This window comes from Portunus trituberculatus, chromosome 34, assembly GCF_017591435.1.
Source record: "Portunus trituberculatus isolate SZX2019 chromosome 34, ASM1759143v1, whole genome shotgun sequence".
In the NCBI taxonomy this organism is placed as follows: Eukaryota; Metazoa; Arthropoda; class Malacostraca; order Decapoda; family Portunidae; genus Portunus; species Portunus trituberculatus.
In genome coordinates this window covers 10,682,839-10,706,380 of record NC_059288.1, presented here as the reverse complement: position 1 = coordinate 10,706,380, position 23,542 = coordinate 10,682,839, and the positions used below count along the sequence as shown (strand labels likewise).

The window sequence follows — 23,542 nt, the reverse complement described above, 5'->3', positions numbered from 1 at the left end:
ATTGTTGTTGTTGCAGGTTGCAGGGCGCGCCATGGAGTACGCCGCCATGCTGAGCTCGCCGGACCTGGTGTCTGGCCTGCGCGACCTGCTGACGGACAGCGACGTGGCGGTGGTGAAGCGCACCGTGCGGGTGTTCGCTAATGTGTACCGCCATGCGCTGCGGCTGCTGGCGGCGGGCGAGCTGGACGAGGCCACCTTCCTGGCCGCCTGGCCCGCCATGTCCGGCGTGGCAGACCACATCCTGAGCATGCTGGCCACCGCAGAGAACGAAGGCGTCACCGTGCACGTGGTGCGCTTCCTGGAGGCGGCGCTGGTGGCGCACCTCATGAGTGATGTGAGCCGCTTCCCCGAGGTGGCAGTGTATGGCCCCAAGATGATCGCCAAGGGCGTGGCGGCGCTCACGGACCTCGTCTCCACTCCCTACATCGGCGGGTCTGCCTTCCTAGTGGCGATGCGCGCCCTCATCACCGTGGCGTGCTACAAGCCTGACTTGTGGACGCCCGTCACCAACCTCATCGAGCGCCAGATCGCCTCGCCGCCGCCCACGCTCTTCGACCACAACGTGCGCTCTCTCCACAAGACCTTGCAGAGGAACCTGTTCCGCCTGCTGCGCCGCGCTGACTCCGCCGCCCTGCGCAGCCAGCTCATCGAGATGATGGTGACGGTGGGCGTGCCCCGCCGCATGCTGTCCCAGTGGGCACCGCCTCCCGAGAACCGCAAGCGTCCCGCCCAGTCCCAGAGTGAAGAGGCCATCACGGGGCGCACCACGCCGCCCGTCAAGAGGGCCCGCCAGGAAGATGACGACGATGCGGGAAAAGCCGCGCCCCGCGACCCCAGGGACACACGTGCCAACCGTGACCCCCGTGACCCGCGCCTCAACGGCCACCTCAGGGAGCCCCGTGACCCACGTGATCCTCGCGACCCGCGCGCTGCCATGCGGGGAGACCCACGCAGCAGTTCCCTGCAAGACGCCCGCGTGGCAGGCCTGGGACAAGACCCACAGCCCTACAACTCTAGGTCGAGGTCCAACTCGCCCCCCGACTCGGGCAACATCCCGTCTGGGGCGCAGGCCCCCGCCGCTGCCGCCGCCGCCGCCCCCGCCTCGCGGCCCGACAAGAAGGAGATGTCCAACTTTGAGTTCCTGAAGAGCCTGATCAGCACCAAGAAGAAGGCGTCGTTGTCGTTCCTGGAGCGGTGCTCGGACAAGGAACGCGCGCTGTACGAGCGTCTGGACCACCCCAGCGTGGTGCGCCTCGTGCTGTCCTGCCTGGACAGTGTGCCGGACTCGCCGCCCGAGGACCTGCTGGCCAAGCTGGGCCGCACCTCGGGGGACGTGACGGGCATCAGGGAGCAGCTCACCTCCCTGCTGGCGCCGCACATCCACGCTGACTTCATCAGCGGCCTGGCTGACGACGAGGGCAGCGCGCCGCCCTCGCGCCCCTCCTCCAATTCATCAGCCTTCTCCGCCCGCGGCACGCCCAGCCACAGCGAGGCCTCGCCGCCCTCCCCGCCCTCTTCCGCGCGTTCCACGCCCTCAGACCCCGCCCAGGTGTGCCACTCAGACGTGGACCTGCGGCACCTGCTGAACCGCGGCTTCCGCACCACCGGCGACGTGGACATGCGCGACACCAGACACCTGCTGCCCCGCGAACCGCCCGCCACCAACCCTGCTGAAGCGTCGCGCGCTGACCCGCGCCCTGCCATCGCCACCAGCACCAGGCTGGACCCCAGGATCGCCATGCTGGACCCTCGCCGCATTGACCACGCGCGATGCGAGGCGCCCCGGGGAGGCCTGGACCCCCGCATAACCCAGGCCTACACCAACTCACACGACCCCATGGCGGGGCGTGATGGCCCCTTCATGGAGGGATCGCGACCCCCGTACATGGCAGGTCACCCGCCGCCCCCGCATGGCTACATGCCCGGCGGGCCGCAAGGCTACATGGAAGGTGGGCGGCCGCCCTTCCTGGAGGGCGGGAACGGCGGCATGGTGGGCGTGCGGCACGGCTTCGATATGCCGGGCTACGAGGGGCAGTACCCCGCCCCGCACATGGGCGGCCCGCAAGACTTCATGGGGCCCCGGGGAATGATGGGGGGCGGCCCGCGGGGTATGGGCGGCCCCTGGCAGGGGGCCGGCGCTCCTCACAACAGGATGGGCGTCATGATGCCACTCATGAACGGCGGGTCGGGCATGTTCTCCCCGCCCATGCACCTGTGACACCCGCGCCCCGCCTTTTGTACCTTTTTTAATACATGATGCCACACAGCCCGCCTTTCCTGCTCCTAGCCCCCCCCCCGCCTCCCACACCCACTACCCGGGACAGAGAGAGAGAGAGAGAGAGAGCATAGCATTGCATGGCTGTATTAAGACAGAGGGTGTCGGCATGGGCCATGCAGCAGCAGCAGCAGTGTGTGTGTGGGTGAGCACCATCTGAGACAAGATAGGGCGCCGCCAGCTGTGCCCGCCTGTCGTGGCGTGCCGTATACCTGCCACTGCGGGAGTGCGAGGGAGGGTGGGAGAGGGCAGTGTGTTGTGGGTGTGGCGGCAGGTCATCGTGTGGTGGTGGTCGCCTTGTTGCATCACACACACATACACACACACACACACACACAGTTCACAGTGTCAAGACTTGAGGAGTCTTTGCAAGAAAGGATTTGTCTTTAATTTGTTTCTTGAAGTAATCAAAATAATAACTAGGCACGGTTTGCCTTACTATTATTATTATTATTACTATTATTATTATTATTATTATTATTATTATTATTATTATTATTATTATTATTATTATTATTATTGTCATCATCATCATCATTATTATTATTGTTTTCTGAAGAGGACGCGCGGACCATTACTTTGTGGTGTGCTGTCTCAACTATCCTGAGTGTCGGCAGGGATGTCACGCCGTCACCTCACCACCACTTATTTATGTATTTATGTGTACCTCACCACTGTCACCATCACCACCATCATCACCACAACCATCATCACCATCACCATCACCATAGCCTCACATGTGTATCACCGTGTGTGTGTGTGTGTGTGTACATTAATTATATCCCGTGCAGGGAAATATTACCTTCATTTGTTTGGTTTATGTTTATATGGAAAATAAAGTGAACATTTATTACTGACATCGTGTTTCAGTTTTACTCCTAATGAAAGTAAAGAATGCGAGATAGTTGTAGTAGTAGTAGTTGTAGTAGTAGTAGTGGCAGTAGTTGCTGTTGTTGTTATAGTAGTAGTAGTAGCGGCAGTAGTAGAAGAACTTGTTGTTGTAGCAGTAGTAGTAGTAGTAGTAATAGCTGCAGCAGTAGTAGTAGTAGTAGCAGCAGCAGCAGCAGCAGCAGTAGTAATAGTAGCAGGAACAGCAGCAGCAGCAGCAGTAGTAGTAATAGTAGTAGGCTTTCTATACCGGTAAATTAACTTAACCCTTTCAGTACTGGGAAGGTTTTTTTTACCATTCTAATCCCACACATAAATTTCTGAAGCTGTATAAAATCGCCAATAGTAAGCAGAATTAATATGAAAACGTGTCATGGTACTGAAGGGGTTAAAATTCCCTGCCTGCTTCTGTATTCCAACACTCCTATCACTTGCCTTAATTTTGATGATAAGTTTGACATTTTACAGATAATGACACCTTTACGTTCCCTTTTCTTTTCTCATGTTGTCCCTGGCTAGAGTTCCTCATACATATATATATAGATAAACAGATAAATGAATGAAAAAAAAAAAACGCATTGATTAAACTCCGTGACAGCAAAATACACATGATGACGATGATGGAGGAGAGAAAATGACTGACTGACGCAAAAAAAGTGATCATTACAGACCAATTTGTATAAGACAATTGACAAAAAAAAAAAAATGATGAAAATAAAAAAGATAACTATATATACTTTTAGACACTAGAAATTCAATAGAGGTAATAATGATACAAAGAGAGAGAGAGAGAGAGAGAGAGAGAGAGAGAGAGATGAAAATAAAAAAAAACTACATCAGAGAGAGATTGATTGATTGATACATTTATTGTTGAATTAATAAATAATTACAACAAAGGAGGAGGATGGGCCTTGCCACCCTCCCCCTGGGCAAAGACTTAAGGTTAAAGTATCACAAAAATAACTCTGGACAGTATAACCTACACAACAAGAATACAAGTATTTCAATAAATAAATACAGATATTGCACACCTTATTGCCTAAGACATCCTACAGTATGGGAGCAAACTGAGGACATTCCCTGAGTATATCCCTGAGGGTGGCAGAGTCTAGGAGATGGTCAATGAGGCTGTACAAGTCATGCTGACCTTGTGGCCTAAATTTAGCAATGAGAGGACATTCCATGATATATAGTGACGTAGAGTGTGTCCCCTTGGTGTAGCACACAGCACACAGCACACACCAGGAGAAGCACTGACTTCCCAAAAGTATTTGCAGCCTAATCTGAGCCTCATTGCCACCCTGTCATGTGATGCAGTGTGTCTCCCGTAGGTGTAAGCACAGCTCTGGGAGACACGTGCATAGTGAAGACTAGTGCTACTGCCCCTATGGCAACAAAGCTCCAACTGATCACTAATGCTACTTTGTACAAAGTCCTTAATGCTACTCTTAACATAACCCAGAGTGTGCTCAGTGCCAGGGTCCACTGTGTCATCTTGTAGGGCACACTGAGCAAGGTGGTCTGCTTTTTCATTTAACGGGATACCCACATGAGAGGGTATCCAGATGAAATGGACCGTGGCACCAGCACCTTCTAAGGCGTGGATGAGATCAAGACACTTATTAACTAGATCACAGTCCATGGGGGAGGTGGATTGAAGGGCGTACAATGCAGCCTGACTGTCAATAAAGAAATATACATTCTTATGGAGAGGCGCCACAATGTGGAGCGCCTCCGGTACAGCATACAGTTCTGCTCTAGTGGAAGACATGGGTGCAGGGAGCCGCCTGGAAACCTTAGTGTCAGTGTAGAGACTGGCAGGGATGTAGTCACGGATGAACAGCCCACATCCAGACCTGCTGCCATTGACTGACCCATCACAATAAACATAAATAGCCTGAACTATCACGCATGATGAACTCCTCTCGGCAGTCAAGTTGGACAAGTCAACAGCTCCTGGCAAGGATGGCATCACCTATGATATCCTCAATGCCGTCTCGGAGGTAAAGGTAGACAACCCTATCTTGGATTTATTTAACATGTCTTTTACTGCAGGCAAGCTTCCCCACTCTTGGAAAACAGCCATCGTCATCCCAATACCCAAAGGTGATGGCACCTTTCGCCCTATTTCTCTCACCAGCTGTCTGTGTAAGATGATGGAAAGGATAATATTGAACAGACTTATATACAAGGTGGGCCATGTACTCTCTGGCAATGTACATGGCTTCCTAAAAGGTCACTCTACAAGTCATTGTTTTGTTGAGTGTCTTATAAATAAGGATGCTACCTGCAGAGCTTTCGTTGATCTCAAGGGTGCCTTCGACGGGGCCAACAGAGAGAGAGAGAGAGAGAGAGAGAGAGAGAGAGCACAAAAATCTCAAACTAACTACAACCATACTCCCTCGCTACATGTTATCTTCATTACCATTAACAGTGTATCGTAACCTACAGGAGTATTCAATGCCATTATCTTGATTTTGCAGATAAGTTATCGAGATTCCTGCGCCAAACTCGTGAAAAATCCTTTAGTCATCCCGTGGCCTTTGTTAACTCTTCTTACGGGGCATTGGAACCTTTCAGAAACCACCATGCAGTGTTAATTAGGGACTCAAGGCATTTGTGTTTTGGTTCTTGTGGAAATATTCTCAAGGTGTGTGAATGACAAGAGGGAAATGAATAAGTTTTGCTTCAGGGACTGTGACATATAAACCGCTTATTTCATCCTATTTTATTTCATTTATTTATCTATTTATTTATTTTTTATGCAGAAGAGGAAACTGGCCAAAGGCAAGAATAAATAGGGGGGAGGGGGGAAAGGCCCACCGAGTTGCCAGTTCCCTTAAAGATCACAAGACGTTATCGAGAAGTGTCTTGAAACCTCCCTCTTGATGGCTGGCTGTGTGTGTGTGTGTGTGTGTGTGTGTGTGTGTTATTCTATTTTACGTTCTGAAGTGCATGGAATAACAATCAATTAAGCATTAGTGCCCAAAAATTGATATATTACTTTAATGACCGGAGTGACAGGAGTGAGAATGATAATGGAAGGAAAGGGAAAGAGACAGCATAATTTGACTATAAGTGCAAGATTATCAGTGCAAGATTATCAGTAATGGAGTTTATAAATTTCTGCACACTCGCTAACAGAAAAAAAAAATGTATAAAAATCAGTAAACAGTAAGAAAGAACAGCAATGACATGTAACAATAAGAAAATGTTTACAAGATCCCCAAAATAGAATCAAATAAAGTAAATAAATAAAAGATAACTCAAAGCACCTCTACATATTTTTCACGCATAATAAACCAGAAAAATAGGAGAGTCTGACATGAAAAAGATGAAAAGTGAGTGAAAATTAAGTCGAAAAATAAATAAACAAGAAAAAAAAAGTGTTGACAATTTTCACAGGATCCTTCAAAAACACCAAAACACTTAGAAATGTTTTCCACGCATAGCAAACCAGAAAAATAAGAAAGTTTGACATGAAAAGAATAAGTGGGTGAAAATTAAGTAGAAAAACTGATGAACAAGAAAAAGAAACAGTAATGACATCTACTAAACTATAATAAAAGGCTTACAGGAACCTCAAAAATAAATAAAAGCTCTTATAAATATTTTCCACTCATAGTAAACCAAAGAAAAAAAAAAGGAAAGTTTGACAGGAAAGGAACAGAAGTGAGTGAAAATTAAGTAGAAAAATAAATAAACAAGAAAAAAAAGTAATGACAGTTTTCACAGATTCCCAAATATAAATCAAAGCACTTATAAATATTTCCAACGTATGATAAACCAGAAAATTGGAAAGTTTGACATAAAAAAGAAGAGAAGTGAGTGAAAATTCAGTAAAAACCAGTAATGACATGTAGGTACTTAATCATGGTAAGAAGAAAAAAATAAGATGAAAGCATTTATATATATTTTACAAGCATAATGAACCAGAAAAATAAGAAAATTTGACATGAAAAGAAGAGAAGTGGAAATAAACAAAGTCCCGTTGAGAAGACAGAATTTGAGAGAGGGAAAGAGGGCGAGTGAGTGACAAGTGAGAGAGAGAGATAGAGATAGAGAGAGAGAGAAAAATACTAAAAACAAACCAAATAAACCAGATGAAGCACCAATAAACCCTGGAAATGGAGTGAAAACAGAAGAAAACACCAGAAAATACTAGAAATAAACCATAGAAAACGAGAAAAACCACGAAAAGAAGATAAATTTTTGAGCACCTGTCTGTCTGTCTGTGTGTGTGTCTGTGTGTACCATGACGTGAGGCGCCGTCATGTACTCCCTGCAGACGGTGTTCCTGGTGGTGGTGCTGCTCTACTACATCATCACCAGGTAAGGGTAGTGGTGGTGGTGACTGGTGAGTGGGAAGGGCCGTGTCGTATCACCTGTGGACTCTTTTCTCCTGATACATCGTTACCTTTTGTCTTGTGTCGCGTTTCAATAAAGGTTTTGGTCAATTTAAAGTTTCAGCCAAACAAGGGTTTTGTGGTGTGGGTTACCTGTGTGTGTGTGGTGAACTGAATGACAGTCTGCATCACTTCTGTCACAAATGTGTACTTTTCAAGCTATGCCTCCCTCTCTTGCCAGCCATCTTGGGGACCTGTGGGAAATCGGTGTTTGGATGTGGAGCATTGAATTGAGTAATGTGCATTGCAACACAGGTCAAAAATCAACAAAATCACATAAAAGAATATATGACAATACACAAACTACACCTTTGACGGCGGCTCAGGCCAGCACTGATGTTGTTGTTGTTGAGCAGCGTTGTCATTGATTTGCTCTGTCCCCCTGGACCCCACCCTCTACACTAGCCAGGGAGCTGTGCACACCCAGACTCCTCACTGGTTACTAGCCAAACCCTAAGCAATACCTAACCTAATTTTAACCTATACACAAAATGTAGCAAATCATTGGCAATGCTGCTCAACAACAACAACATCAGTGCTGGCCTCAGCCACTGTCAAAGGTGTAGTTTGTGTATTGTCATATATTTTTTTGTGATTTTGTTGATTTTTGACCTGTGTTGCAATGCACATTACTCAATTCAATGCTCCACACCCAAAAACCTCGATTTCCCACAGGTCCCCAAGATGGCTGGCAAGAGAGGGAGGCATAGCTTGAAAAGTACACATTTGTGACAGAAGTGATGCAGACTGTCATTCAGTTCACCACACACACACACCATGTAGTGTAGTGTGTATGCTCAGCTCACACCTGAGAGGGTCCGGGTTTGAATTCCAGAAAGCGGCGAGGCAAATGGGCAAGCCTCTTAATATGTAGCCCCTGTTCACCTAGCAGTAAATAGGTATGGGATGTAACTCGAGGGATTGTGGCCTCGCTTTCCCGGTGTGTGGAGTGTGTTGTGGTCTCAGTCTTATCCAAAGATTGGTCTATGAGCTCTGAGCTCGCTCCGTAATGGAAAAGGCTGGCTGGGTGACCAGCAGACGACTGTGGTGAATTACACAGGTAACCCACACCACAAAACCCTTGCTTGGGTGACACTGAAAATTGAAAATTTTACTAGATTATTTTACCTCCTGTTAGTGTTATTTATTGTAGTTTTTATTATTTTGTGTGTCAGTGTGTGTGTAAATGCTGTTGTAGAAATGCCTGTGTTGTCTTTCTCCTGATACAGAGTCACTTTTGCCTTATTTTGTGTGTTATAATGGAGGTTTTTTTTATATTCTTTTACTTCCTGTTGGTGTTATTTATTGTAGTTTTATTATTTTGTGTGTCTGTGTGTCAGTGTGTGTGTGTGTGTTGTATCACCTAATTGACTTTCTCCTGATACAGAATTACTTGGCCTTGTGTCGTGTGTTACAATGGAAGTTTTTTATATTGTTTTACCTCCTGTTGATGTTATTTATTGTAGTTTTATTATTTTGTGTGTCTGAGTGTGTAAATAGTGGTGAAAGAGTGCAAGGAAATGTTATAGAGTGCATAGAACACATGAATGCTGCAGAATAAGAGTGAACCAGCCATTAGGACACTCAAAATTAAAGTGATATTTCTTCCTGTAGACACTTTTATCTTGGCTATGGTTTGTGGTGAGTGTGTGCATAAACTAATAAACTATTGCAAGGAAATATTTTAGAGAGAGAAGACATTGATAGCTACAGAATAAGAGCGAACCAGGCCATTAGTACACTGAAAATTAAAGTGATATTTCTTCCTATAGTCATTACCACTTACACTTATATCTTGTTCATTTGTGGTGAGTGTCCATCAACTGATAAACCATTGCAAGGAGTAAGAGGCAACCAACCATTAAGACACTTCAAAATTAAAGTGATATTTCTTCCTATAGACTTGTACCTTGTTTATGATTTGTGGCAACTGATAAACTATTTAATGTAAGAAGGAAAATCTGGCCAAGAAAAAGAGAAAAGAAAAAAAAAAACACTTAGTTGCCGCAGAATAAGAGTGAACCAGGCATTAAGATACACAAGATTTTGGTAATATTTCCGTCAGTTTGCAGTTTCAACCCAACCTTAGAATCTGTGCTGTGACTCAATGGCTTTTCTGGTGAGGACTGTAGTGAAGTGACTGATGGGATGTGATTACTTGATTTCTGTCGCAGATTAATATTTTTCGCGTTATGACTATTTTTTGAACTCCGACTTTTGCTTGCCTCTCATCCCCAACCATATTGAGGGACCTGTAGGAAATCAGTTTTTTGGATTGGGGGGCATTAAATCTTGAGGGAAATTGAGTTTTTTGTGGTGGAGCATTAAATCTTGTGGGAAATTGAGTTTTTTGTGGTGGAGCATTAAATCTTGAGGGAAATTGAGTTTTTTGGATGGTGGAGCATTAAATCTTGAGGAACCTGTGGGAAATTGAGTGTTTTGGGTGGCAGAGCATTAAATCAAGTAACGTGCATTGCAAAAGGGATCAGAAATCAACCAAATCACATAAAAAAACTCAGAAAATACTTTGATGGTGGCGGCGGTGGCTGGCTGCGGCGACGAGCATTGCTTCATTTATGGTGAGACATTACTATAGTCCATCTACCCTAAAGTGGCTCCTGGGTCTCAGTCTGAATGGTGCCCCAGGAAATGTGTGGATGTCAGATCTTGAGGAAAACCGTAGTCTGTCCTGATAAGTGTATGGATCAACAGATGACAAGTATTATTCATTTAAGATCAATTATATCATCAATAAGCTACACTATGAATCCAGGAGCCATTTTAGAGTAGATAGACTATAGATATTACTGCAGCCAATGACCTGAGTGCCTTTGTTTTGCTGTGAGGGAAGGAGAATACAGGGAAGACAATGAGATGCAGGGAGGAGCCATTTTAGAGTAGACAGACTATAGATATTACTGCAGCCAATGTCCTGAGTGCCTAGTTTGTCTGGTTTTGCTGTGAAGGAAGGAGATTGTGGGGAAGGCAGTGAGATGCAGGGATGGAACACTGGTACAACAACAATGGATGGGGAACAGAGGAGGATGTGAGGGAGAGAAACAGAGGAAAATTTCAGGTAAAGAAAAAGTTAAAGAAAAGAATTAAATGTTGAAGAGAAGCAAGTAAAAAAAACAGCTACAGGAGACTTTTAGATAAGAAAAAAAAAAAGGAGAAGAAAAATAGTTTGATTAGAGCAAGGAAAAGAAATAGTGTGAGGAAAATGTTAAGTGAAGAATAAAGACAAAGAAAAAAAGAAAAAGGTTGAGGCAAGGCAAGAGAAAGAAACAGTTAGGAAAAACTTTTAGATACGGGCAAAAAAAAAGTGGTATTGGAAGAGGCAAGGAAAAATAGTGAGAGAATAATTTTAGGTTAGCAAAAAAAAAAAAAAAAAAAAAACTAAGGAAAAAAAAGAAGGAATATGCAAGAGAGAGAGAAAGAAAAAAAAAAGCTAGAGGAAAAATTGAGGCAAGGAAGAAGACAAAGGAAAAGAGGAAAAAGGTGGTATTGGAGATGTAAAGGAAGAAAAAAGAGTTAGAGGAGATTTGTAGATAAGGAAACAAAGGAAAAAAAAGAAAAATATAGGTGATATTGGAAGAGGCAAGAGAAAACAGTTATAGGAGACTTTTATGTAAGGGAAGAAAAAAGAAAAGAAAAAAAAACAAGTGAAATATGCAAGGAAAAAAACAAGTAGAGAAGACTTTCAGATAAGGGAACAACTAAAGGAAGATGCAAGAGGAAAAAAACATTAGAGGAGACTTAGGTAAGGAAAAAAAACTAAAGGAAAAAAGAAAAAGGTTACATATATTGGAAGAGGAAAGAGAAAAAAAAGATAGCAGAGACTTGTAGGTAAAGAAAAAAACTAAAAGAAAAAAGAAACAAAGGTTGAGGAGAGGTAAGGGAAAAAAAAAAACAGATTGAAGAAACTTGTATATAAGGAAAAAAAAAAGCAAAGGAACAGAAAATTCATTAATTCACTCACTCACTCACTCATCCACCCACCCACCCACCCACACACTCCTTCCTTCCTTCCTTCCTTCACTCTCCCATTAATTCATCTCACTATTTACAGAGGGTTCCCACGGCTCCTGTCATGGCTCATCGTTGCAAAGTACCAGACAGAGATCAAGATAGGATGGATCTCCCTGCTACGGCTCAGCTTCGAGGATGTGCTCATCAAGAAGTCTGGCCTTAGCATTGTGAGTTGTGTGCTGGTGATCGACAATATTGGTGCCTTAACTCCTTCAGTGCAGTATTGGTGCCTTTACCCCTTCAGTACCTTGAAGCATCTCCATATTCATTCTGTTGTCTGAATTTTTTACACAGCTTCAGGAACTCATGTGGGGGTTAGAATAGTGAAGACTGTGGTTGTTGATTTTCTGACCTCTGTAGACTCTTCCTAGTGTCAAGAAAATGGTCTAATTGTACACAAGACTTAAGGTATAAATGTATCCCAGTGCTGAAGGTGTTAGGTTTTAGGGTAATGTTCAGAAATGCTTTGCTCTCTCGCTATGATTGTCTTCTTTTGTTGTTGTGATTTGAGCAGTGGAAAGTTAGAATTGTTCAGTTACATGCATACACACACACACACACACACACACGCAGATGCACATGAACACACACGTACACAGATGCACATGCACGCAGCACACGGACACTCATGCACACACACAGGTGGATGTACATGAGCACACACGTACACAGACGCACACACATGCAGGCACACAGATGTGCACACACACACACACACACACCGCGTAGTGCAGTGGTTAGCACGCTCAACTCACAATCGAGAGGGCCAGGTTCGAGTCCCAGGAAGCGGCGAGGCAAATGGGCAGCTCTTAATGTGTGGGGTGTGTTCACCTAGCAGTAAATAGGTATGGGATGTAACTCGAGTGGTTGTGGCCTCGCTTTCCAGTGTGTGTTGTGTGTGATGTGGTCTCAGTCCTACCCGAAGATTGGTCTATGAGCTCTGAGCTCGCTCTGTAATGGTGAAGACAGGCTGGGTAATCGGCAGGCAACCGAGGTGAATTATACACACACACACACACACACACACACACACACACACACACACACACACACACACACACACACACACACACACGGAGCTAATGTGGACGAATCACGATACTATGATTGACATTGAGACTAGCTACCATGAATCACCCGTTAGTAACACACACACACACACACACACACACACACACACACACACACACACACACACACACACACACACACACACGTTCCCAGCCTGAATGAACCTGTTTGCCCTGCAGAAAGTGGAGCGCATTGGAGCCACCAGCAGTCTGTTTAACCAGGAGGAGAGGAAGATCTTTGCCATTAAGATCCACGATGTCCGCATTGAAAAGGAGGTGAGCTGAAAGGAAATGTGTTCTGAAATATTGTTACTTAATTTTTTTGATGTTATTTATTTATCTGCACCTTAAGTGATAGAATATGATGTGTTCTAATCTAATTTTTCTTATCTTTTTGTGTTAACTTTCCTATCCTGACCTAAAATTGTCTTCTTTCTTTCCTAACCTAACTTAAAATGGTCTTCTTACTTTCTTAACCTAACTTGATATTGTGTGCTTGCTTTCCTATCATAACTTAGCCTAAATTGATGTCCTTATTTTCCTTACTTACCTAACCTAACCTAACTTAACCCAGCTCAACCCAACCCAACCCAACCTAAACCCAACCAACAAATGCACTCACTCACTCATTCACTTACTCACTCACTCACTCACTCACTCACTCACTCACTCACTCACTCACTCACTCACTCACTCACTCACTCACTCACTCACTTACAGGTGTCAGAGAAGAGAAGTCGAGGAGGTGGAGGAGGAGGAGGTCAGAGTGAAGGTCAAGATGATGTGGGTGTGAGCCGAAATGATCTTGAGGAAGCATTCGCCCAAGCTGCCACCTCCTTGACCTCCAACCAGAGTGCCAATGTGTCAGAGGTCATCAGAGTGAGGATACCCCCTTCAGTGGTGACCCTTGCACAGGTGTGGCCCAGCTGGGAGAGAGAGAGAGAGAGAGGCAGAGAGGCAGAGGCAGAGAGGCAGAGAGAGAGAGAGAGAGAGAGAGAGAGAGAGAGAGAGAGAGAGAGAGAGAGAGAGGAATGGGAGAAAGAGAGGAGTGAAGGAAGAAAGGAGATGAAGGAAGGAATGAAGAGAAATGAAAAAGAGAAGGGGATGAGGAGAAGTGAAGGAAAAAGAGAATTAGTGAGAGAAGGAGTGAATAGATAAAGACAGAACAAAGGAGAGAAGTTTTGTAAAGAGGAGAGGGGGATAGAGAATAGAAGATAAGAAACGAGACATTAAGTCAAAAGTAAAAATAAGTTTAACCCCTTCAGTATCAAGACGTGTTTCCATATTCATTCTGGTGACTATTTGGTGATTTTGTACAGCTTCAGAAACACATGTGAGGGATTGAAATAGTGAAGACTGTGCCCATTAATCTTCTGACCTCCATAGACCCTTCCTAATGTCAGTAAAATGGTCTAATTACTCTCAAAACTCAAGGTAAAGATTTGTATTTATAGTGAAGACTGTGGCCATTAGTCTTCTGACCTCCATAGACCCTTCCTAACGTCAACAAAATTGCCTAACCACACACAAATTTAAAGTCAAAATGTATAAAATAGTGAAGACTGTGGCCATTAATCTTCTGACCTCCATAGACCCTTCCTAATGTCAATAAAATGGTCTAATCACACAAAACTCGAGGTAAAAACATATAGAAATAGTGAAGACTGACCATTAATCTTCTGATCTCCATAGACCCTTCCTAATGTCAATGAAATGGTCTAATCACACCCAAAAACTCAAGGTAAAGAATGTGTCCCAGCACTAAAGGGGTCTGTGTACCATTCTATTAACCCAACACTGCCTTTCCTGTCCTCAGTTCTTTGGTGTTCACATTATGAGTGTCAGTGTGATGTTCCTGCGAGAGAAGTGGCCGGAGTGTCTGCTGCATGCGTCGGCCGAGAAGATCACATTGGAAGGCGCCACTCTCAACCAGTCCAATATTGCTGTGAGTGACTGTGTTTTTATTTCTTTCTTTTTCTCTCTCTCATTCTCTCTCTTTGTCTTTCTCTCTCTCTCTTTCTCTTTTTTTCTTTCTCTGTCTCTCTTTCTCTCATTTCTGTTTCTCTTTTCTCTTTTCTTTTCGTGTTTATCTCTTTCTCTTTTCTCTTTTTTTCTCTCTCTGTCTCTCTCTCTCTCTCTCTCTCTCTCTCTCTCTCTCTCTCTCTCTCTCTCTCTCTCTCTCTCTCTCTCTCTCTCTCTCTCTCTCTCTCTCTCTCTCTCTCTCTCTCTCTCTCTCATGTAATAATATAATGAAAGTTTGGCAATGTTCTGTTATCCAGTGACTTTAACTTTGATTCTCTCTATGCCTTTCTTTTTAATATATCCCTCTCTCTCTCTCACTGTGTTTTGTGTTGCTTACTTTCATAATGAGAGCAGTGAAAGTTTGGCAAATTTCTCTCTCTTATCTTTAACTGTACGTCTCTCTCACTGTGTTTTTTTGTGTTGCTCTCTCTGTTCCATGCTTCTTTGCGACACAGGAGCTGCTTCCCTCCTGCATCTATGTAAGGAGAGCCTCGCTGGGGCGCTGGTGGGGTCGTGCATGTGTGGTGCCCTATGTCAGTAACCCAGACCACTTCAACTGTGTCTTGTACCTTGCCAACACTGCATTGCTATTGTTCATCTGTGCTTTGTATATTGCCAACTGCATGCTGTTATTCATCTATGCTTTTTTTTCATCTTGGTAACACTGTATCCTGTTGTTGATCTGTGCTTTTGTATCTTGCCAACACTGTATGCTGTTGTTATTGTAACTTCCTACTGCCTTATTCATCTCTCTTGTGTCTTGGTAATGCTGCATGCTACTGTTACGACCTACTGCCTTATTCATGTGTCTCTTGTGTCGTGGTAATGCTGCATGCTGTTGTTACCATCTGCTGCTTTACCGGTCTGTGTTTTGTGTGTTGTTGATGCTGCGTGCTTTTTTTTATTGTTACTATTTACTGCTTTATTGATATGTGTCTTGTACCCTTTTTTTTTTTTTTTTTGATGAAAGAGGGAATACTGGCCAAGAGGAAAAAATATAAGTTGAAAAAAGAAAAAAGGAAAAAAAGTTCACTGAGGTGCCGGTCCCTACAACACTGCATGCTGTTCTTACTATTCCAGTGCTTTGTTGATCTGTGTCTTGTACTACATTGGTAAGACTGCATGCTCTCCACCCTAACCTAACCTAACCTAACCTAACCTAACCTAATGTTCCTTAATCTAACTCTCTTCTCGTCTTGTTTCTCTTCTTTGTTCTCTCCTCTTCCTTTTCTCTTCTCTCCTCTCTTTTCTCTCCTCTCCTCTCCTCTCCTCTCTTTTCTCTTCTCTCTCCTCTCCTCTCCTCTCCTCTCCTCTCTCCTCTCCTCTCTCTCTCTCTCTTTTCTCTCTCTCTTTCTCTCTCTCTCTCCTCTCCTCTCCTCTCCTCTCCTCTCCTCTCCTCTCCTCTCCTCTCCTCTCCTCTCCTCTCCTCTCTCTCTCTCTCTCTCTCTCTCTCTCTCTCTCTCTCTCTCTCTCCCTCCCTCCCTCCCTAACCTAACCTAACCTGACCACCCTCATTGTAGCGTATTTCCATTTCCCGCAGCAATGTTCCCATTAGTGAGTGTTGGAAGTTGCTGTTTGTTTGGTTTAGAATGACAAAAAAGGTGAATTTATTTTGTTCATTCCTTCAGTGCCTTTGTTTGTTGTGGTTCAGCAGGGGAGGGAGTGATGAATTGAAGGTGGTTTGTGCTGTATGCTTGTGTGTTTGTGTGTTCATTGTCTCTATCCACAGTGATTGAGTGTGGGATTGGTTTAATTTGACGTTGTTTGTGATATTTACGGGTTCTCTCTCTCTCTCTCTCTCTCTCTCTCTCTCTCTCTCTCTCTCTCTCTCTCTCTCTCTCTCTCTCTCTCTCTTTCTCTTTCTTTATCTCTCTTTCTCTCTCTCTCTCTCTCTCTCTCTCTCTCTCTCTCTCTCTCTCTCTCTCTCTCTCTCTCTCTGTGTGTGTGTGTGTGTGTGTGTGTGTGTGTGTGTGTGTGTGTGTGTGTGTGTGTGTGTGTGTATAGAAGCTTGGCAGGATGTAGAGAGAAGGATAAAGTATTGGTAATGGTGTGTGTGTGTGTGTGTGTGTGTGTGTGTGTGTGTGTGTGTGTGTGTGTGTGTGTGTGTGTGTGTGTGTGTGTGTGTGTGTGCACGTGTGTGGGACATTTAAATTCTGTGACTAGATTTCATTGTAGTAGTATAAGTTGCACACACACACACACACACACACACACACACACACACACACACACAGACAATTAACTAACCCAATGCTGCACTTTCCACAGTTGATTGGCAGCATAACCGGCGCATCAGTCCAGGTGCTGCAACACGCCTGGGAGAACAGCAGCAGTGGTAGCAGTAGTAGTGGTGGAGAGAGGCGAGGGATGCAGTCACTGGGGGGCAGCCAGGACCCTTCATTGATGGAGTGTGCTGGCTCCCTCAAGCTGTCAGTGGAGGTGAATGCTGAGACTATTGCTGCCATGGAGGTGAGGGGACTGGTGGATGTGTGGCTTTGATTCTACTGAACTTGTGAATATAAAAAGAGAGAGTTACTGACACATTAAATCTTTATAAGCATCGACAGGAAAGAAGACAAGTAAAAACAGAGTAGACTTAAAATTTTCTACCCAGATGATAAGTGGCTGTAGAAAAGAACAAAAAGAACAAGTAGAGATGTGTGAGTGATTGGCAATTCAGATGAACCAAATGGCACTCAAATGTGTATTAGTATTTTAGGAGTCTTACAACAAAGAGGACATATGAAAGAGAGACTTAGTGAGGCTATCTGGAGTGTTTTGAGTATTTTAAAGGGTATAACAAACAGGACGTATGAAAGAGAGAGTTACTGAGGCTATCTGGAGTATTATGAGTTCTAAACACACACATGATATCAATTTGCAACACTTCAAAAGACATGACAACCTCTCCCTGCCACACACAGAACATCTCGGTGCATCTCAGCCAGCCTCAGGTCACCATAAGAGAAAGGCTGCTTACTTTCCTGGAACACAAGGCCCTGGCAGCCACTCCCATTGTGCCCAGCCCCCACCTGCCCACCGCCCTGCCTTCCTACACTTCCCCTGAGGCACTGCTTTACAAATACTGGCTCTTCCTCCCCCTGGTAAGTCTCCCTGTGTGTGTGTGTGTGTGTGTGTGTGTGTGTGTGTGTGTGTGTGTGTGTGCATGGTGTGGTGTGGTGTGGTGTGATGTGTTGTGTTGTGTTGTGGTGTGTTGGTGTTTACATGTTCTAATACTAAAGGTAGTCATTGTGATGCTCAAGCTTGCCAGCACTAGAAAGACAGACCACTGGCAGTTTTAACCCCTTCAGCACCATGACATGTCTTCTTATTCACTCTGGTTACTATTTGGCAATTTTACACACCTTCAGAAACTCATGTGGAGGATTAAAATAGTGAAGACTCTGACCATTGTCTTACCTGCTGATTACCTGTCACTGCTCCTATCTCTCTGCTGTCACTTGTTCTGTCTTACCTGCTGATTACCTGTCACTGCTGCTGTCTCTCTGCTGTCACCTGTGCCTTTGTCTTACTGCTTTACACTGCTCAGAGAAACACAGCCAAGGAGTGTAAGTGGACCATATTTTCAACCATTACCTTCAATGTAACACTATCTCCATTGTTGTTTCTACCATTACCTTCACTGTGACACTATCTCCATTGTTATTTTCCTACCATTATCTTCAATATAACACTATCTTCTTATTTTCCTACCATTACCTCCACATGTTATTTTTCAACCATTTTCCTACCATCACCTCCAATGTGGCACTATCTTCCATTGCTATTTCTGGTGTCTGCAGAAATTCCAGATGAAGATTGAGGACATAGGAGTCAAGTTTATGAACAGCCTGGGCCAGACAGCGCTGCAGGGAACACTGGCTGCCATTGACCTGCAGACACACCTCAACAGAGAAGGAGCCCTCGGTGGGTGGCTCTGATTGGTTTAGAATGGTTATGCTTTATTTATTTATTTAGTGTGACTGTGTTTATTTATTTATTTATTTATTTAGAGTGGCCATGCTTTATTTTTTTTTTGAGTGGCTGTTTATTTATTTATTTATTTATTTAGAGTGGCCTTGCTTTATTTATTTATTTGTTTAGTGTGACTGTTTATTAATTAATTTATTTATTAAGAGTGACTGTGATTTATTTATTTATTCTTTTATTTATTTGTTTTTTCATGCAGGAGGGAAACCAGCCAAACTAAAAAAAAAAAATAATAATATAAAAAAAGACCCACTCGAAATGTTGGTTCCCTTAAAAAGTAGTGTGTATTATTTGTTTATTTTTATATTCAGGGCTTTTCTTTATTTATTTACCTATTTAGTGTGGCTATGCATATTTATTTATTTAGATGGCTGTGTTTTATTTATTTATTTATTTATGATGCCTGTGTTTATTTATCTTTTTTTTTTTTTTTACAATGTGGGGTTTTTCCGGGAATTAACAGACTAAAGGAGGTGCTTGTGTTGTAACAGTGGCAGTGTACCTTTGCAAATAGTAGCACAACCTCAAATGATGCAGTGTCTTGGTGGTAGTAGTAGTAGCAGTGTTGGTTCACAAATAGTCCATGCTCAAATAAAGGTGTTTTCTTAGTAGTAGTTGCACAGACAATCTCTCTCTCTCTCTCTCTCTCTCTCTCTCTCTCTCTCTCTCTCTCTCTCTCTCTCTCTCTCTCTCTCTCTCTCTCTCTCTCTCTCTCCTTCCATCACATTCCTTCACCCTGCTCCTTTGCCGCACCACACAATCTTCTTCCCCTCCCTCCCACTCTTTCTCCTTCCATTATATTTCTTCACCCTCCATGTCTTCCCCATACAGAGAACCTGCCAGCGCTCCTCCCAGACTTCAGCACAGAGCTCCAGGTGGACAACACTCGGGTCCAGGGCACACACGACTCTCTTGTCACCCTCAACAGGTTCAATTTGCAGACACAGGTGAGGACGTGCTGACCTAAAGATGTATTAAGTTTGGTACAGGTTTTATAAGGATGTTTCTGTTAATTTTAGTGACAGGTTAACAAATTTTCTGCATTATCAACAAGACAAATACTCTTTAGAACTCGGCTAATAATTTCTGTGGTCTTTGAAAACGGTCGCAGTGAGAGAGGGAAGTGTTGCTCAATGTGGTGTTTCTATATTCATATTGGTTACTATTTGGTGATTTTTTACTTATTTTACATGCTTCAATATCTTCAGTACTGTGTTTCTATATTCATTCTGGTTACTGTTTGGTGATTTTATACAGCTTCAGATACTTTTGTGGGGATTAGATTAATGAAGACTGTGGCCATTAATCTTCTGATCTCCATAGACCCTTTCTAATGTCAATAGAATCATCTAATCACACCCAAAAGCTCAAGGTAAAAATGTGTTTAAAAATAGTGAAGATTATGGCCATTAATCTTCTGATCTTCATAGACCATTCCTAATGCTGTGCTCGGCTGCCAGAACTGAAGGATGTGTCTCTGGTGACGAATCTTGGATTCATGGCAGTATCATAACCTGTAAAGGAGTAGGCTGGGTGAAAACATGTCCCAAAGCAGGCTTCAAGGAGTCCAAAGAAATAGTGTCAGGTGATCCATTTTTATCAATGGTAAAGTGTTTAGGAGTTCTAGCCAGCACATGGTAAGGACCTTCGTATGGGCGTGCCAGACCACAACAGGCCCTGCGCCTGACGAACACGAACTCAGCTTGCATCAGGTCCTTTGGGATGTAGGTGCGTTGAATCTGTCTCTGGCGGGGTGTTGTAGGAACAAGACCGGCAATAGTTCTGCGTAGAGCATGGAGAAACTCGTAGCGAGTAGCGTCCAAATAATCGTTCTCTTGAGGTAAAATTAATTCACGTGGTAGGCGAAGAGGTTCCCCATAAGTGAGCTCCGCTGATGAACACTGAAGGTCTTCCTTACCCGAAGTTCTGATGGAGAGAAGAACGATAGGGAGAGAATCGACCCTCCTGTATGAGTGTGGTAAACACCTCAACCCGTCCTTGAGCTGGTGATGAAATCTTTCTACCATTCCGTTTGATTGAGGGTGGTAAGCTGTGGTACGCTGACAGGTAGTGGCGAGAAATTGAAGCAATCGTTGCCAGGGGTCAGACTCGAATTGGGCGCCTCGATCGGTGATTATCGTGTCAGGAGCCCCAAATCTAGCCACCCAGGTAGTCATGAATGCCCATGCTGTAGTTTCAGCCGTGACGTCGGGAATAGGCATCGCTTCCGCCCACCTGGTGAAACGATCAATACATGTTAGTATGTAAGAATATCCTCTGGATGGCGGAAGAGGACCGACCAGGTCAACATGAACTGTCTGAAACCTCTGTTTAGGCAGTGAAAACTCCTCATGAGGGGTGATGGTGTGTCTACAAATCTTTGCAGCCTGGCATACCTCGCACTGTCTTGTCCATTTCCTAGCGTCTCTCCGGATCCCAGGCCACACGACCTTGTGTGTCAGTAGGCGTGCCGTTGCGTTCGTACCAGGGTGGCCAAGGTTGTGGAAAAACTGGAAAACAGATTTACGATGAGAGGCAGGGACGAAAGGTCTCGGGTGTCCGCATGAGACATCACACCAAAGAGGCAGCGACGAAGCTGGGAGTCTGAAGGCCTGGAGAAGAAGTGACGTTCCTTGTCTTGCTTTTTGTAGTCCCTCGTCACTGCGTTGACGTGCGGCAATCTCTTCATAGTCCGGCGCAGGGTCCTCGGGAATAACAGATGTCACGTTCCTGGAAAGAGCATAAGCAGGACCGTTCTCATGACCATGTATATGACTCATATCCAATGTGAACTCTGCAATGTAAGATAACTGCCTGACAACTCGTGGTGAGTGATGGTCAGATTTACGTGTAAGTGCGTAAACAAGAGGTTTGTGGTCTGTCCAAATTTGAAACTGTCGACCTTCGAGAAAGTGTCTCAAGTGTTGAATAGCTAAGCATACAGCAAGAAGTTCACAATCAAACGTGCTGTAACGGCGTTCTTGGAATTCAAGGCGTCGTGAGAAAAAGGCTAGAGGCATCAGGCTACCATTGATCTTTTGTTGCAGAACTGCACCCACTGCTGTTGCTGATGCGTCAGTTGTGAGAACAGTTGAGGCGTAGGGTGAAGGGTGAGCAAGCAGAGTGATTGTGGCAATCTTACTCTTGATTGCGGTGAAGGACTCCACACCTTCGGAAGTCCAGACAAGTGCCTTTTGTGAACCCTTCTGTAGTCTCGCAAGCATGTCATTCAGTGGACGCAAGATATTGGCAGCGCCTGGTATAAACCTATGGTAATAATTAACAACACCCAAGAATTCACGCAATTTCTGTTCTGTCATTGGCTGAGGGAAATCTTGAGTAGCATTCACCTTTTGTGGCAAGGAGCGTAAGCTGTCTGCGGTAACTTTGTGACCCAAGAAGTCCACCGAATCAACACCAAGGACACACTTAGCTGGATGTATCTTTATGCCATACGACTGCAGGCGCTGGAATAACTGACGTAGGTGCCGAAGATGCTCAGCATGATCCTTGGAAGCTACCAATACGTCGTCGATATACGCAGTGACAAAGTCGAAGCCACGTAACACGTCCATAAATCTCTGGAAGGTCTGAGCTGCATTACGAAGACCAAAAGACATTTTCATATATTCAAACAGACCGAATGGTGTTATTATTGCTGTTTTGGGAATATCCTCTTGAGCTACAGGAATCTGGTTAAAGGCTCGCACTAAATCTATTTTTTAAAAAACTCTAGCACCATGAAGGTTGGAATGAAAGTCTTGGATATGTGGAATGGGGTACCTGTACGGTATGGTGATGTTGTTCAGAGCACGGTAGTCACCACATGCTTGCCATTCCCCTGCCGTGTGTTTTGGTACCATATGGAGAGGGGAAGCCCAGCAGCTGCTGGAAGGTCTGATAACCCCCTTCTTGAGAAGCTCTGCAAATTCTTCTTTAGCTGCCTTCAGACGTTCTGGAGGCAACCTGCGAGGACGGAAAAATACTGGAGGACCGGTGGTTACAATATGGTGTTGTACCGTAGTTGTCTCGACGGGAACAATAGGATCATGGGAAGTGAGGATCGGAAACTCGTGAAGAAGGCTCAGGTATCTTGATATTGTGGCGACGTGCACTATGCTCTGTGGCTGCTGACGCGTCGTACTCCCACGCGTGAAGCTGTTCGTTGGGAGATGTCGCATACAATGGCGTCGAGCGTCCACTAGCAGGTCGTGCCGGCGGAGACAGTCGTATCTGATGATGGGTCGAGTCATGTCTGTTACTACAAAAGGCCAAGTGAACCGCTTCTGTAAACCTAGGTTTAGTGACATTACCTTCGTACAGTAAGTAGCAATCAGGGTGCCGTTGGCTGCAAGTAAATCATAGGCTGGTTGTGTGCTTACCCGGTCGCTTTCCGAAGGAGGTAGGATGCTGACAGCTGCTCCTGTATCCACTAGAAACCTGATGCCAGATGTCCTGTCGGTGACGTAAAGATCACCCTTTTGGGAGGCGGGGGTGGCGGAGTTTACCACTCCCCGCCTTGTCCATTTCCCGACATGCGACAGGGAGGTCTACGTTGGTGAGCATTTCTACCGAATTTGGTATGATACCAGTACACGTCTCCAGAGCATGGAGTTGCTGCACCATTACGACCTTGCACAAGACGTAGAGAGCGCTTGAGGCTACTGACTCTGCTGAGAAGATTTTCAATTCTGTCATCAGCCTTAACACTGGCCACCGCACCAATTGGATTATCGTCATGAGGCACTGCACTTGTACCGTCGCTCGAGGTTTTATTCACTGCACAGAGTTGTATGAGCAGAAGGATGAGCATGGTAGGAACTCTGGAACAGCACAAACATCAGGAGACATCCTGGTAGATT

At 44.8% G+C, this 23,542-nt stretch overlaps 2 protein-coding genes and 1 long non-coding RNA gene across 4 annotated transcripts in view; all 3 read left to right on the top strand.

Annotated features, from left to right (window-relative positions):
- Nucleotides 1-3,132, top strand: part of LOC123512535 — a 26,612-nt gene extending 23,480 nt beyond the window's left edge. For both annotated transcript variants that reach the window (XM_045268962.1, XM_045268961.1), the window contains exon 2: nt 17-3,132. In XM_045268962.1, the coding sequence (XP_045124897.1) occupies nt 32-2,218 (2,187 nt within the window). In that variant the 5' untranslated portion in view covers nt 17-31 and the 3' untranslated portion in view covers nt 2,219-3,132. The remainder of the gene's footprint in view (nt 1-16) is intronic.
- The window catches only part of LOC123512537, a 16,117-nt gene extending 12,985 nt beyond the window's left edge, over nt 1-3,132 (top strand). The window contains exon 2 of the long non-coding RNA XR_006677122.1: nt 2,325-3,132. This is a non-coding gene — a long non-coding RNA (uncharacterized LOC123512537). The remainder of the gene's footprint in view (nt 1-2,324) is intronic.
- A 4,052-nt stretch (nt 3,133-7,184) lies between these two features.
- LOC123512739 (protein KIAA0100-like) overlaps nt 7,185-23,542 on the top strand; it is an 83,923-nt gene continuing 67,565 nt past the window's right edge. The window contains 9 exon segments of the mRNA XM_045269308.1: nt 7,185-7,495; nt 11,639-11,765; nt 12,849-12,944; nt 13,389-13,583; nt 14,485-14,613; nt 16,959-17,159; nt 17,615-17,794; nt 18,494-18,617; nt 19,512-19,627. Coding sequence (XP_045125243.1) covers nt 7,437-7,495; nt 11,639-11,765; nt 12,849-12,944; nt 13,389-13,583; nt 14,485-14,613; nt 16,959-17,159; nt 17,615-17,794; nt 18,494-18,617; nt 19,512-19,627 — 1,227 coding nt within the window. The 5' untranslated portion in view covers nt 7,185-7,436.